The 13489-nt window shown below is 51.9% G+C and overlaps 1 protein-coding gene across 1 annotated transcript in view; it reads right to left on the bottom strand.

Annotated features, from left to right (window-relative positions):
- Positions 1 to 13489, bottom strand: part of zgc:92275 (cholesterol 7-desaturase nvd) — a 37339-nt gene that overhangs the window by 2153 nt on the left and 21697 nt on the right. Inside the window, exons 2-6 of the mRNA XM_052037195.1 lie at positions 9693 to 9881; positions 9099 to 9277; positions 7754 to 7879; positions 4330 to 4449; positions 1909 to 2085 (exon numbers count right to left, since the gene is read on the bottom strand). Coding sequence (XP_051893155.1) covers positions 1909 to 2085; positions 4330 to 4449; positions 7754 to 7879; positions 9099 to 9277; positions 9693 to 9881 — 791 coding nt within the window. The remainder of the gene's footprint in view (positions 1 to 1908; positions 2086 to 4329; positions 4450 to 7753; positions 7880 to 9098; positions 9278 to 9692; positions 9882 to 13489) is intronic.

The raw sequence follows: 13489 nt of genomic DNA, 5'->3' as shown, positions 1-13489 counted from the left end.
TTTTTGTGTGTTACAACTCACCGCTCTTTCTCTGTAGCCTCCCACCACCTTAATCCCATCCCCCGCCCCCCCAGTCATCAATTCCCTGCCAATACTGGCCCTTGCTCATTCCCAGTGCCTCTCCACTGGACGTCCATTCCTCTACCACATCCTTATACAAGGGGAGGGAGGGAGGGAGGGAGGGAGGGAGGGAGGGAGAGAGCCCTTCCCAAGCCTCTCCCTTCCCATAAGCAGAACTTTGAAGCCTCCAACCTCAGCCATTGGTCAGCACCCCTCTTATGTGGGTTGGTGTCAAATTTTGTTTTGAAATCACTCCATTGTAAACTTTCCCAGTCCTGGTGAAGGGTCCCGACCTGAAATGTCAACTGTTTATTTCCCTCCTTGGACGCTGCCTGACCTGCTTAGTTCCTCCAGCATTTTGTGTGTGTTGATCCATTGTAAACTTTTGTGTGAAGGGGCTCCACAAGGACAAGGGCACAATACTTCCGGCAATGCTTGTTCGGGGCAGAAACCGGCCAGAGTCCTGTTCTCCGGCACACTGCGCTTAGGAAGTGTGGTGAATATTGTGCAGGATGGAGCAGGCGACACAGAGAAAGGAGGGTGAGTGGGAGTGGGAGGGGGTGGGGTTGTGGTGGGAAGGAGAGCAGGAGGGTAGTGAGGCGTGGTGAACTGCTCGAGGGTTTGTACAAGACCTGTCGGGGAACAGGCTGGAGAAGTGGGCGGTGGTGAGCAGAAACCGTTCCGCTTGGGACTTCCAGCAATCAGCTTCCACAGGTGTCCATCTTCAGGTCCCCACGGCCTGGTATGGCAATTCCAATGCACAGGAACACAAGTGGCTGCAGAGAGCAGTGGACACAGCCCGGTCCATCACGGCCACAGCCCTCCCCACCACCGACAGCATCTACAGGAGGTGCTGCCTCAGGAAGGCGGCATCCATCATCAAGGATCCCCACCATCCGGGCCATGCCACCTTCTCGCGGCTACTGTCAGGCAGGAGGAGATGGCAAGGCCCCGATGGTAGAAGCCTGAAGTCCCACACCACCAGGTCTTTCCTACAACCGTCAGGTTCTTGAACTGACATGCACAACCCTAACCCTACCTCAGCAATGGGACACCACTGACCACCTCTTGCACTGCCGTGGACTGTCACTGATTGTTTTTTTTGCACTAATGTTTTGATTTGAACATTTTTTTCCACTGTCTTGTTTAATTTATGTATAATTTATGTTCTGTGTGTTGTCTGTACCTACGTGCCTGTGATGCTGCTGCTGCTGCAAGTTTTTCATTGTACCTGTACCTCACCGTACCTGTGCACATGACAATAGACTTGATATTCAGGGGACAAGGGTGATGGGGATGGTGCGGGAAGTGTTGCTGAGGTAAACCAGACATGATCTCGTTGACTGGTGGGATGAGCTGCAAAGCCAGTGGCTGACTCTTGCTCCGATTTCTTCCGAAGGGATGGAGCAAGAGCTGGCAAGGCCAAGGTGGATGCAGGTGGAGGAGGGGAGTGTGGGAATAGCGGCAGAGGTTGAGAGGTGATAGGTGGAGGTGACAGGGCCACAGATGATGGAACGTGAAGGGGGAGCATGGAGTGAAGGGAGAGAGGTGGGGAGGGCAATGTAATAATGACTGGATAATCTGTGCTGATAACACCTGTTGGGGTATAAGTGGGCCAGAACCCCAGGTGGGGCTCACCTGACAACCAGATCTTTCACTCCACCCACCACACCCCACCTGAAGGATGCCGACTCGGAGCTCTGGCCCGTTCCCGCAGTGGGCACGTCAGCCCGGGTTACTGAGGGGGCTTGGAGCCGCAGTGAGCGCTGGCGCTTGTCCTCAGTAAACCCCCACCCCTACCCGACCCACAGTCCAGGAGCAGGGCGACAGTGGTGGAGGGGCACTCACCTGGATACACTCGCCCTTGATCAGGAACTTGGGGACGATGGCGGGGATGTTGCTCTGGTAGTAGATGCAATGGCTGACCCGCTGCAGCAGGGGTTCCACGGGCGTCACGCAGTGCAGGATCACTCCCCGTCCCAGGAACGAGTGGCTGAACAGCATGTAGACCAGGCCAGGCCCCACCTTCAACCAGACCAAGAGAGGGTGAAAGCTGGGGGAGAGGTCGGCCACGGGGCAGGGGGCAGGGGGCAGAGGTCGACAGCGCCGGGGGAGGGGTGAACAAAACACACGGAATCATCAAGGGCATCAACCTCCATGAGCAGCCACCATTTCAGGATATCAATTGAACTGCACCTATTGGCCAGTATGCTGGGTACAGTCCACCAGCTGGGTCGATCACCTCCCAGGATTTTCAGTCCCCTGGCATGGAGCCAGCAATGGCTGCAGCAAACACCCAGACAGCCTAGAGACAGGAGGCGGAGCAGGACTTGGAACTTGACATGGGCATGGGGTGGTCCAGTGTTGTTTAAAAGTACAAAAGGTATAATGTGCAAAGGACGAGGAAGGGATCCGTTCACCATTTCAGACAGCGTGCAGGAAGGGAGCCGGTGATCAGCAGATGGTTTGGGCTGCAAAGGGGCAGAGGGTGCAGGAGAAGGTGGACAGACACGGAGGGAATGTGATGTCCAGCGTTGCTGGTGGGCAAGGAGGTGCAGGAAGATCTTGTTGCACCCTCTCCCTCCCCACAATCGCTGCCAGCAACCCCCTCCCCAACCCAACACCCCTTTCACTAACCCCAGAGGCCCTCACCCGCTCCACAATCCCCTGCATTTTCAGGCACCAATCACCCACCATCCCCCCGCTCCCTGATCTCCCCAACCCCCCCCCCCCACCCCAAACACCAATCACCCAACACCAACACCTGTCACCACCTTCCACCCCAAACACCAATCACCCACCCCTTACACCAACCCAGCACCCCACCCCACCCAACTCATCTCTGCCCACTAACTACCAAATACCCAGTCCTCCACACCCTACATCCTCAAACACCAACTCACCCACCCGAGGGGTAATTATGTCAAGAGACTGGGAAATGGGAGCTCAGAGAGGTGTTCGAAAAGCACTGACAGAGGAGATAGACAAACTGACAAGTGTCAGTAATCAGAGACACCTAGAGGCAGATTAAAAAATAATCTTGTACACCGCTGGTTGCAGTTACCTAAATGTACAGGCTGGAATGACATGGGAAGATGATTCATTCACCTTTCAAAAGAGAATCAGATAAACACTCAAAGGGAATAAATGTCCAGGGTTCTGGGCAAAGGGCCGAGAGGGCGTCTGACTGGAGCTCTCCCTCTTGATCTCTAGTTGGCCTGTGATTCGGATAAGTTCTCCTCAGGGATCTGACTGGGACAACTATCTCAGGGACTAACAAGGCAGCCGTACTCCATACCCTGCCTCTCCATCAGTGAGCTGGACTCTTCCATCTCTGGGCCTGTCTCACTGGCTGCATGGATCCTCTAGAGAGGGAAGCACCATGTTGGGAGGCTGCAGCTCTATGAAGCAGTGACGTTGGGAGACCTCAGTATTGACCGGATGCCCATGAAGTCTCATGACATTGGGTCAAACATGGGACAGGAACCCTTCCCTCAACTGATGAATCAGTGCTCCTCCAACACTTGGAAGACAGTAGCGAGGACACAGAATATATCCTCTGGGTGGGGAACTTCAGTGTCCATCAGCTAGAGTGGCTCGGTAGCACCACCACTGAACGACAGAGGAGCCAGACTGGGTCGACGGTAGGTAGGGAGAGAAGCAACAGCGGGGATAAACCTGCTCGACCATGTCCTCACCAACCCACGGATGCCCATGACCACACTGCAGGCAAGGCCAGGCCACACACACTTTGTGAATAACAACCAATCTGCTGAAGTGGGTCGAGCAGTGGGGGGAAGTTTCGGGTTGAAACCCTGTGTCAGGACATCCCCCCCCCCCCCCCTCACCCCACCGCCACCACACAGGTGCTGCTCGACCCACTGAGTTGTTCCTCTAGCAGATCGGTTGCTGCTCCAGGTTCCAGTGTCTGATGTCTCTGGTGTCTCCACTTTATGAATGAGACAGCGCAGACAGAATGCAGGATGTCCGTGCGGTGTGACGGCGAGAGTTGAGGGAGAGGTCCTCCACGCTATGTCCTTCACTCTATTCACACCAGGAAGTGTGAGGAAGTGCTTTCTGAAGTCAGCCCAAATTTGCCACCGCTGACCCCACTACATTCTTCAGTGTGATCATATTAATGAGATGGCCCTTTGATCTGTTGCAGAGAGGAAGAAGAAACGAAACTGAGGTTCCAGGGAGCCCCTGGATGTGTTTGGAGAGTACCCATCGCACCGTTGTGGCTCTGCAGCTTGTCAGGTCAGTACCCACCTGCCTGGCAGTGACGTGGAGGTCCAGCAGAGGGCAGTGCCAGCCCAGGATGTGGAGGGCATGGTTCACCAGCATCCGCGAACAGTGCTTGTTGGACTCTGGCTCGGGGCTCCACTGCACCTGTGGACAGCCAGTAACAGCGTCAGTAAAGCGCCCCGGGGCACCCCCTCGGGCTGCCCTCCCTCGGCCACAATCCACATCTCCGCAAGTGAGACGCGGATACACCTTCAGTGCTGGGGAACCCATTCCCATTCCTGGAAGTAGACAGTGCAAGAGGTCAGGCTTTATGTCTGGGTCCGAACCCTTCCCCAATCAGTCCCACCTCCCGCTTTGCCCCACACCAATGGCTGGCCGTCCCGTCTCCGATTCCCGCTCCAAACTCACTGCCCTTTCAGGCAGCACATTCCAACCCATTCCAGACAACAATTAACAAACACTCGTTCTCCCTCCTTCCTTTGACCAAGCTGCTGGTGGAAATGGTTTATGAACCTCCCCACTTCACTGGAAACCTCCAACCCCCAGGCACGACTCTGCTGCAGGCTCGTCACACCGTCACCACGTGGCACCCAGGACTCAACGGGATTGGTGCAGGATCTGTGCCATTGGGTGCTTGGTGGTCAGCATGGACTCGTTGGGCTGAAAGGCCTTTTCTATGCTATATGACTCTGTGGCTGAATGATTCTGCAGCTGGGGGCAACCTGTGCTTTACAGAGGTTTACACACATCCCGTGCCCTTCGAACAGATTCAGAAATCCAGAGATGGTAATGTCTAATCACTCCCTACTTCTGTCACTGACAGACACAGTAGCCTCCTGCATGAGTCAGAGAGTCAGGGTCGGACACCACAGAAACAGGCCCTTCAGCCCACCATGTCAATGCTGACCTCTTCTCCCCATCTACTCTGATCCCTTTGCCCACACCAGGTCTGTATCTTTCTATGCTCTGTCTATTCAAGTGTCTGTCTAAAGGCCTCTTAAGCATGGTAATTATCTATGATTTCACCTCTCTGTGGTAGTGAGTTACAGATAACAGCCCCTCTTCGTGTAAAAAACGTACCCCTCAGGTCACCTGTGAAACACCTTCCTCTCACCTTAAACCTATGCCCTCTGATTTTTGATACCCCTACCATCGGAAAAGGATTTTGACCGTCTACCCTATCTATGGCTCAAGCACAGCTTCTATCCCACTGTTATAAGACTCTTGAACTGACCTCTTGCACAATAAAGATAAACTCTTGATCTCTCAATCTGCTTCGTCATGGCCCTTGCACCTTACTGTCTGCCTGCACTGCACTTTCTCTGTAACTATAAATTCTGCATTCTGTCATTGCTTTTCCCTTATACTACCTCGATGTACTTATGTTTGGAATAATCTGTACAGATAGCATGCAAAACAAAGTTTTTCACCTCATCTCGGTACAGGTACACTACAGCTCGGCGTTCAACACCATCATCCTCTCAGTACGAATCAACAAGCTTCAAAACCTGGGCCTCTGTACCTCCCTCTGCAACTGGATCCTCGACTGCCTTATCAGGAGACCACAGTCAATGCGGACCGGTAGTAACATCTCCTTCTAGCTGACAATCAACACAGGCACACCTCAAGGATGAGTGTTTAGCCCACTGCTCTACTCTCTCTACACTCATGACTGTGTGGCTAGGCACAGCTCAAACGCCATCTATAAATTTGCCGATGACACCACTGTTGTTGGCAGAATCTCAGATGGCAATGAGGAGGCGTACAGGAGTGAGGTAGATCGGCCGGTTGAGTGGTGTCGCAACAACAACCTCGCACTCAACGTCAGCAAGACCAAGGAATTGATTGTGGACTTCAGGAAGGGGAAGTCGGGAGAACACACACCAGTCCTCACTGAGGGGTCAGCGGTGGAAAGGGTGAGCAGCTTCAAGGGTGTCAACATCTCAGAGGATCTATCTTGGGCCCAGCACATAGATGCAATCACAAAGAAGGCATGCCAGCAGCTCTACTTCATTAGGAGTTTGAGGAGATTTGGTATGTCACCAAAGACTCTTGTAAATTACTACAGATGTACGGCGGAGAGCATTCTGACTGGGTGCATCACCGCCTGGCATGGAGGCTCCAATGTGCAGGATTGCAAGAGGCTGCAGAGGGTTGTAGACTCAGCCGGCTCCATCACGGGCACAACCCTCCCCGCCATTGAGGACATCTTCAAGAGGCGGTGCCTCAAGAAGGCCGCCATCCATCATTAAGGACCCTCACCACCCGGAACATGCCCTCTTCACATTACTACCGTCGGGGAGGAGGTACAGGAGCCTGAAGACCCACACTCAACGATTTGGGAACAGCTTCTTCCCTCCGCCATCAGATTTCCAAATGGTCCATGAACCCATGAACACTACCTCATTATTTCTCCATTGCACAATTTATTTTGTAACTTACAGTAATTTTTATATCTTACACCGTACTGCTGCCGCAAAACAGCAAATTTCACAACATATGTCAGTGATAATAAACCTGATTCTGACGTGAGAATAATAAACCAATTACCAATTACCTCCTCAGCCTCCTCACTCCAGGGAAAACAAGCTCAGGGGATCAAATCTCTCCCAGGAGATTTAATGAGGAATTACAAATGTTGCTTCTCTAAGTTCATTTACACATTGGAAGGAGGCAGGTCTTGTTAAAGTTAAATAAAACACAGCATATTTCTGACCATTTTGTGATCTGCCTTCAGCTGGATGCAGAAGTTTGCTGATTATTTATACTGTTTGGACAATCAACTCATTGCAAGGGTTAAATGTCTCATTATTTCCTAAGCAGCAGAGGTGGTGAACAAGTTTTGACATGAGCTTGTGTAAGTTCTTGCAATTTATACCACAGTAATCTCCTTCCCTCAGCACTGCTGAGAGGAAAGGAAAGGCTTTAAGAACACAAGTTAAACTGATTCAGCCCACATTATGGTTTATTTTTTGTAAGAAGTATTGTACCCAACATTGGTGCCTCTGCATTTCTGATTTCTTTCCATCTGTAACCCATTTTCCTTCTCTTGAGCTGTGGCCTTTGGCAGATGTATTGGCAGAAAGTGAAGTCCCAAACCCTCTTCAGACACAACAGAGTGTGCGTGTTCACACTTGCTGATGTGCGGTGGTACAGGCTGTTCGACCCCAGCACAGAGAGGTGGTGTTTACCTCCAACAATGCGGACAGGTGGAGGACATCAGACAATCCGTGAGGTTGTAGCTTTCCATTCCCTTCAGGAATCCGATGGGACTTTGATGGCCTTCTCCCTCCCAGACAGATCCCAGACAGTGCCCGAAACCTCTCTCCAACCGGGAACATCAGGTGGATTCCCAGCAGCCCACACACACACACCCCCCCCCCCCCCCCCCCGCCACGCCGCCCCAGGAATTCCCGAGGATCAGAAGCCGGGTCCCCTCTCTCCTCACCTTCCAGTTGTGCTGCACAAAGCCCCAGAGGCTGGTCCTGGTGTTTCGGAGATCGGTCCCGCTCAGGATTGCCGGGCTGTGGAGGTGCGTGAGGTGGGCAACGTCAGCAGCATTCTCCGGGATCTCCTGCGACACAAACACAGTGAGGATTGGTCAGTGATGGCAGGAGCAGCGCACTGGAACAGCAGAGGGAAGGCCACTCAGAACGTACCCCTTGCAGCCCACCTGCTCACCCTCCCTCCCAGCACCAAAGCCAGCCTGGAGATCGGGAAACGTGTCTGATTACAGGATCATTGGAGCAGGGTTGCACAGAATACACCGTGGTATCCAATGGTGTATACTGTGAGGAAGTCTGTAGTAAACTACAATATACTCGGTGGTGTATCATTATCTCTTCTGCAGTATTCAGTAATATCATCTGTAGTATACTGTTATATACTCTGTAGTATTGTCCATAGTATACTGCAATATACTCTGTGGTGTACTGTAATTTCATCCACAATATACAATACTTTCTGTAACATACTCCATAGTATAATTTTAGCTGTAATGTACTGTAATATCGTCTGTAGTTTACAGTAATATTGTCTGTAGTATACAGTATCATTAGTATACCGTAATACACTGCATAATATACTATAATTTTGCCTGTAATATACTGTAACATTGTCTGCAGCTTACAGTAATTTCATCTTAGTATACTGTATGTCGACAGTGTATCTTAATCTAGTGTGAGTCAGTTTGAGGCACAGATCTTGATAGAGAGAAGTGGGTAAAGGTTTGAAAGAAGTGACATTGGGGGTGTGGGGAATGTTGGGGGGGGGGGGTCTTTGGCAATGCTCTGCCGGGATTGGTACAGGCCTGAAGGACCACATGACCTTCCAGTTTGTAAACTTCAAAGCAACCGAAGCTGCCTGATCTGGAACTGCCGACGGCGCAGGCTGGGACCTTCCCGTCCACGGCGGGGGAGCGGTGGGTAGGTTGAGCCAAACTGCTTCGTGCTCTTCCTAAAGACGGGCGTTCCCACCTGGAGTTGTAGTAATCCACTGGAAATCAGGTCACACCAGCAGAAGAAACTTCCAGAAGCAGTGCTGCCAGACATCTCTGCTGCTGATGGTCAATGCACAGTGTTGGTGAGTCACTGAGGGCCACAGGCAGCCACTGGGTCACTGAAGGTCACAGGCAGTCACTGGGTCACTGAAGGCCACAGGCAGTCACTGGGTCACTGAAGGCCACACAGTCGAGCTCCCAGCCCATCCCCAGCTGTCCAGACCAGCCAAGCCCCTGCCCCACCCCCTCCCCCTCCCAGTGCTGTTCCGCAGTCCTCAGCAGGCCCTGCCCTCACCTGGATGTGGCAATTGACGTAATGCTCCGTGAGACCACGGAACACCCACTCTCCGGACTGGATCTCATTCTGTACCGGAACGTCCCAGCTGGGATCGAGGCCTTCACAGTGATACCACACGTACACCGCGCCGTTCAGCTCACAGGAGGGCCAGGTCTTAATCCTCGCAAAGTCTGGCACTGGGGGAGAGGAGGGGCAGGGAGGGGGGAGAGGAGGGGCGGGGAGGGGGGAGAGGAGGGGCGGGGAGGGGGGAGAGGAGGGACGGGGAAGGGAAGGGGAGGAGCGGGGAGAGGAGACATCCCACGTCACCAGGGTCACATCTCCACAAGCCCCCTGACTCTATCCATCCCTCTGTCCAGCGACAGACCATTCCCAGTGCCCACTGGTCATTACCCCCCCACACACACCCTTCATCAATAGCTCCGTTGCCCCTGTTGGTACTTCCAAAGCCCCTCTCTACAAGTACCCCGATGCCCATCCCTCAATGCCCACCATCTGCCCATCCCCGATGCCTGACCCCCAATGCCCATCCCTAATGCCTGATGCCCACACCTGCCCGTCCCCGGCGCCCACCCCTGCCCGCCTCTCCCGTACCTTTCTCTGCATATGGAATCTTTGTGCATTTGCCGTCCTCACCACGGAACTGCCAGCCGTGGAACGGGCATTCGATGCAGTTTCCCAACACTTGGCCCCCCACAGCAAGGTTGGCACCCAGGTGGGGACAATAGGCATCAACGACGTAGGCTGTCCCATCCTGGCCCCGGTAAACAGCCACCTGCTCACCTGCAAGAGGGCAAACACAGACGGAGGGGGTCACCACTTGACCACTTCATTCCAGAGCCCTGGCTGGATAACAAACACACCTATGTCAGACTCCTATTTATTGACCTCAGCACCGCCTTCAATACCATAAGTTCAAACAAACTCATCTCCAGACTCCTCGACCCAGGACTCAGCACCTCCCTTTGACTTCCTGACCAACAGACCTCAATCAGTGAGGACAGGCAGCAACACCTCTGCCACAATTATCCTCGACGCTGCCCCACAAGGCTGCGTCCTCAGCCCCCTAGTTTACTCCCTATACACTCACAACTGTGTGGCCAGATTCTGCTCTAATTCCATCCACGTTCACAGCTGACACCACCCTTGATGGCCAGATCTCAAACAACGATGAGTTGGAGTACGGGAAGGAGATAGAGAGCCTAGTGCACGGTGTCAAGGTAACAACCTCTCCCTTAATATCAGCAAAGCAAAAGAGTTGATTGTTGACTTCAGGAAGCAGGGCAGAGTATGGGCTCCTGTCTGTATCAATGGTCCTGAGGTGGAGACGGTTGAGAGATTCAAGTTCTTATATGTAAATATCATCAACAACTTGTCCTGGTCCAACCACATAGACGCTATGGCAAAGAAAGAACACTGGCACCTCTACTTCCTCTGAAGGTTGGGGAAATTTGGCATGTCCCTGAAGATGTTCACCAATTTTTAAAGATGCACAATAGAAAGCATCCTATCTGGATGCATCACGGTTTGGTTTGGCAACTGCTTTGCCCAAGACTGCAAGAAATTGCAGAGGGTTGTGAACACAGCCCAGTCCATGATGAGAACCAGCCTCCCTTCCATGGACTCTGTCTACACTTCCCATTGCCTCGGAAAAGCAGGCAACATAATACTTAAAGAGGGGCTGATCCTCAAGTTGTTCTTGCACTTCAGCCCTCCCACACAACACAGACTTATCCGGGCCACAGACTGACAGGAGGCTCGGGGAGTCCATGAACAAACTTGTTGCACAGGACAGCTCAGTGCAGCCTCTCCACCTCTTGTGCCCAGTGTAAAAGAGGAGGACTCTCACGTACAGAGACCTCCACTGGAGATGTCCCTCACTGCCAGGTTGCAGAATAGATTGCTGGGTGTGTCTGGATGGTAGATGAGGGTAAGGAAGTGGCGAGTGTGCAGGAGTATGGAATGAAGGAACCTGGTTTCCAAGAGACATCAAATTGGAATTGGAATTGGTTTATTATTGTCACTTGTACCGAGGTACAGTGAAAAGCTCGTCTTGTATACCGTCCGTACAGATCAGTTCATTACACAGTGCATTGAGGTAGCACAAGGTACAACAATAACAGAATGCAGAATAAAGTTGTTTGGAACCTGAGAAAGGTTTCGCAGTAGAAAGCCAGTACGTTTTTAAGCTGTAAGAGATCTGAGAGATATTGGTGTTCAGAGGGACCAGGGTGTCTTCCACACAAAATTACTGAGGGTTAACATACAGGTACAGCAAGCAATTAGGAGGCAATCAATATGCCGGCCTTTACTGCAAGAGGATTTAAGTACAAGAGTAGAGATGTTTTTCTCCAGTTATGTAGGGCTATGATATGGCCACATCCTATTATTGTGTACAGGTCTGGTCTCTCCACCAAGGAAGGATAGGGTTGTGATAGAGTGGTCTGGGGTTAGTGGGTTTGTTGTAGGGTGGAGAATAAGGAACAATGGTCTGTGCTTTCTTAGGCTCAGAAGACAGAGACTTGAGAGACTTGAAATGATGCTTCCATTAACTGTGGTGTCTAGAACCAGAGGCCACTGTCTCAAAATAATTGGTAACTCGTTTATTATCATCACATGTATTGAGGTACAGTGAAAAACTTTGTTTTGCATGCCATTCATACAGATCATTTCATCACATCAGTACATCGAGGTAGTACAAGGGAAAACGACAACAGAATGCAGAACGACATGTTACAGTTTCAGAGAAGTGCTGTGCAGGCAGACAAGGTAGATTGTGAGCTCAAGAGTCCATCTTATCGTACAGGAGGTACAGTAAGGGTTAGCAATTCATGACTGAGATGAGAAGAATTTTCTTCATGCAGAGGTTGTGAATCTTTGGAATTCACTGCCCTGGAGGGTTGCAGAGGCTCCGGATTCAAGCTCAGAATGTTCAACACAGAGAATGATAGATTTTTGTACATTAAGGGAATCGGGGATTGGGGACAGTGCAGGAGAGCAGTGACCTTATTGAACACCTACCCCTGCTTGTATTTCTCATGTTCTTCTGTTCTTATAATATCAAACTCAGCAATTAATTTGAACACAGTAAGATCCCACTAATGAACATTCAAGGGACCAGATAACTTGCTGTAGGGATATCATTGGAATAAATATTGGGCATAACAGCAAGGAGAATGAAATAGTTTTGGTTCACCAGTTTCTGTCTTGTTGGCGGTGCTCAGCATGGCACTGGGGATGTCGGGCTTTGTCGTCTGTTCCCCTGTCCGTCGGACTTGGTGGCGAGAGGTACTGACCACTAAACCGAGGTGTGCACCAGTTCCAGGCTTGCTGGGATTTGGACACGTGTTGTGTGCACGATATTGGCCTGGGATATTCAACAATAAGCCAATTGTCAGGGTGGAATCCTTGGGCTACAGGTTAGGTTGCGGGAGGAGAAGGGATGGGTGATGAAACAGGAGGAGGGGGAGTGATCGGGGTGGTGCAACAGTCGGGGCAAGGGACAGGTGGGTGGCTGAGAGGGAAGGGAGATTGGGGAGATGATGACTGCACTTCTTCCCCCAGTTACAGGGCTGTATTAAAACACAGCCTGATTAATCCAATAATAAGCAGGTACATTGCATGCGAGCAGCTACACACACAAGTGCCACAATATTGGATGTGATGACTGAACAGTTTCAGGCTGGACTGGAACATTGGCCGTCAGTGATTCCACCCAAAAATATCACAGCAATCCCACACCCAGCTCCATCCTGAGACCGCTGCTCCCGGCAGGCTGACACTCCCAGAGGCAACAGGAGTGGTCGAGGTTGGTACCCACGGTCAGCGGACTCCGGGTGGGTGGAGCCTGACCTCGGGTCAGGTCAGGCATTGAGGGGACTCGGTTCAAACCCAGATGGCGTATCCCGACAGAGAGTGGATCAGGCTGGAGGCCTGCAACTGGGGGGGGAAGGGAGGCCGTGAGGGTGATGAAGAGTGAGGGGGCCAAGGGGGGAGTGTGGGGACGAGCAGGTGAGGGGACTGCAGGGGTGAGGGTGGGCGAGAGGTTGAGGGATGGAGGGAGGGAAGAGGGTGCATGGGTAGAGTTATGGGTTGAGGGGATGCGAGGGGAGAGTGAGGGGTGAGGGGAGAGTTTTGGGGATGGGTGAGGTGTGAGGGGAGAGGGCAGGTGTGAGGGATTGATTATCCTTCAAACGTGGTTTAAATTGTTAATTGTTGACTCTATACAAAGTTATGCGGTATTTCTCTCAGCTCAGCAGGTAACTGCACCCCACAAGCAATTCTCCACTGGGGAAAAGCTCTCAAACAGAGAAGGTCACCAAACATTTCTCCATGAACACCACATAGATCACTGGTCAACCTCACTGGAGAAACAGAAGTATTGGTTTATT

The sequence above is a fragment of the Pristis pectinata genome, chromosome 23 (genome assembly GCF_009764475.1).
Source record: "Pristis pectinata isolate sPriPec2 chromosome 23, sPriPec2.1.pri, whole genome shotgun sequence".
NCBI lineage: Eukaryota > Metazoa > Chordata > Chondrichthyes > Rhinopristiformes > Pristidae > Pristis > Pristis pectinata.
The sequence above is the reverse complement of the archived record's forward strand: the minus strand, read 5'-3'. Positions and strand labels throughout refer to the sequence as shown.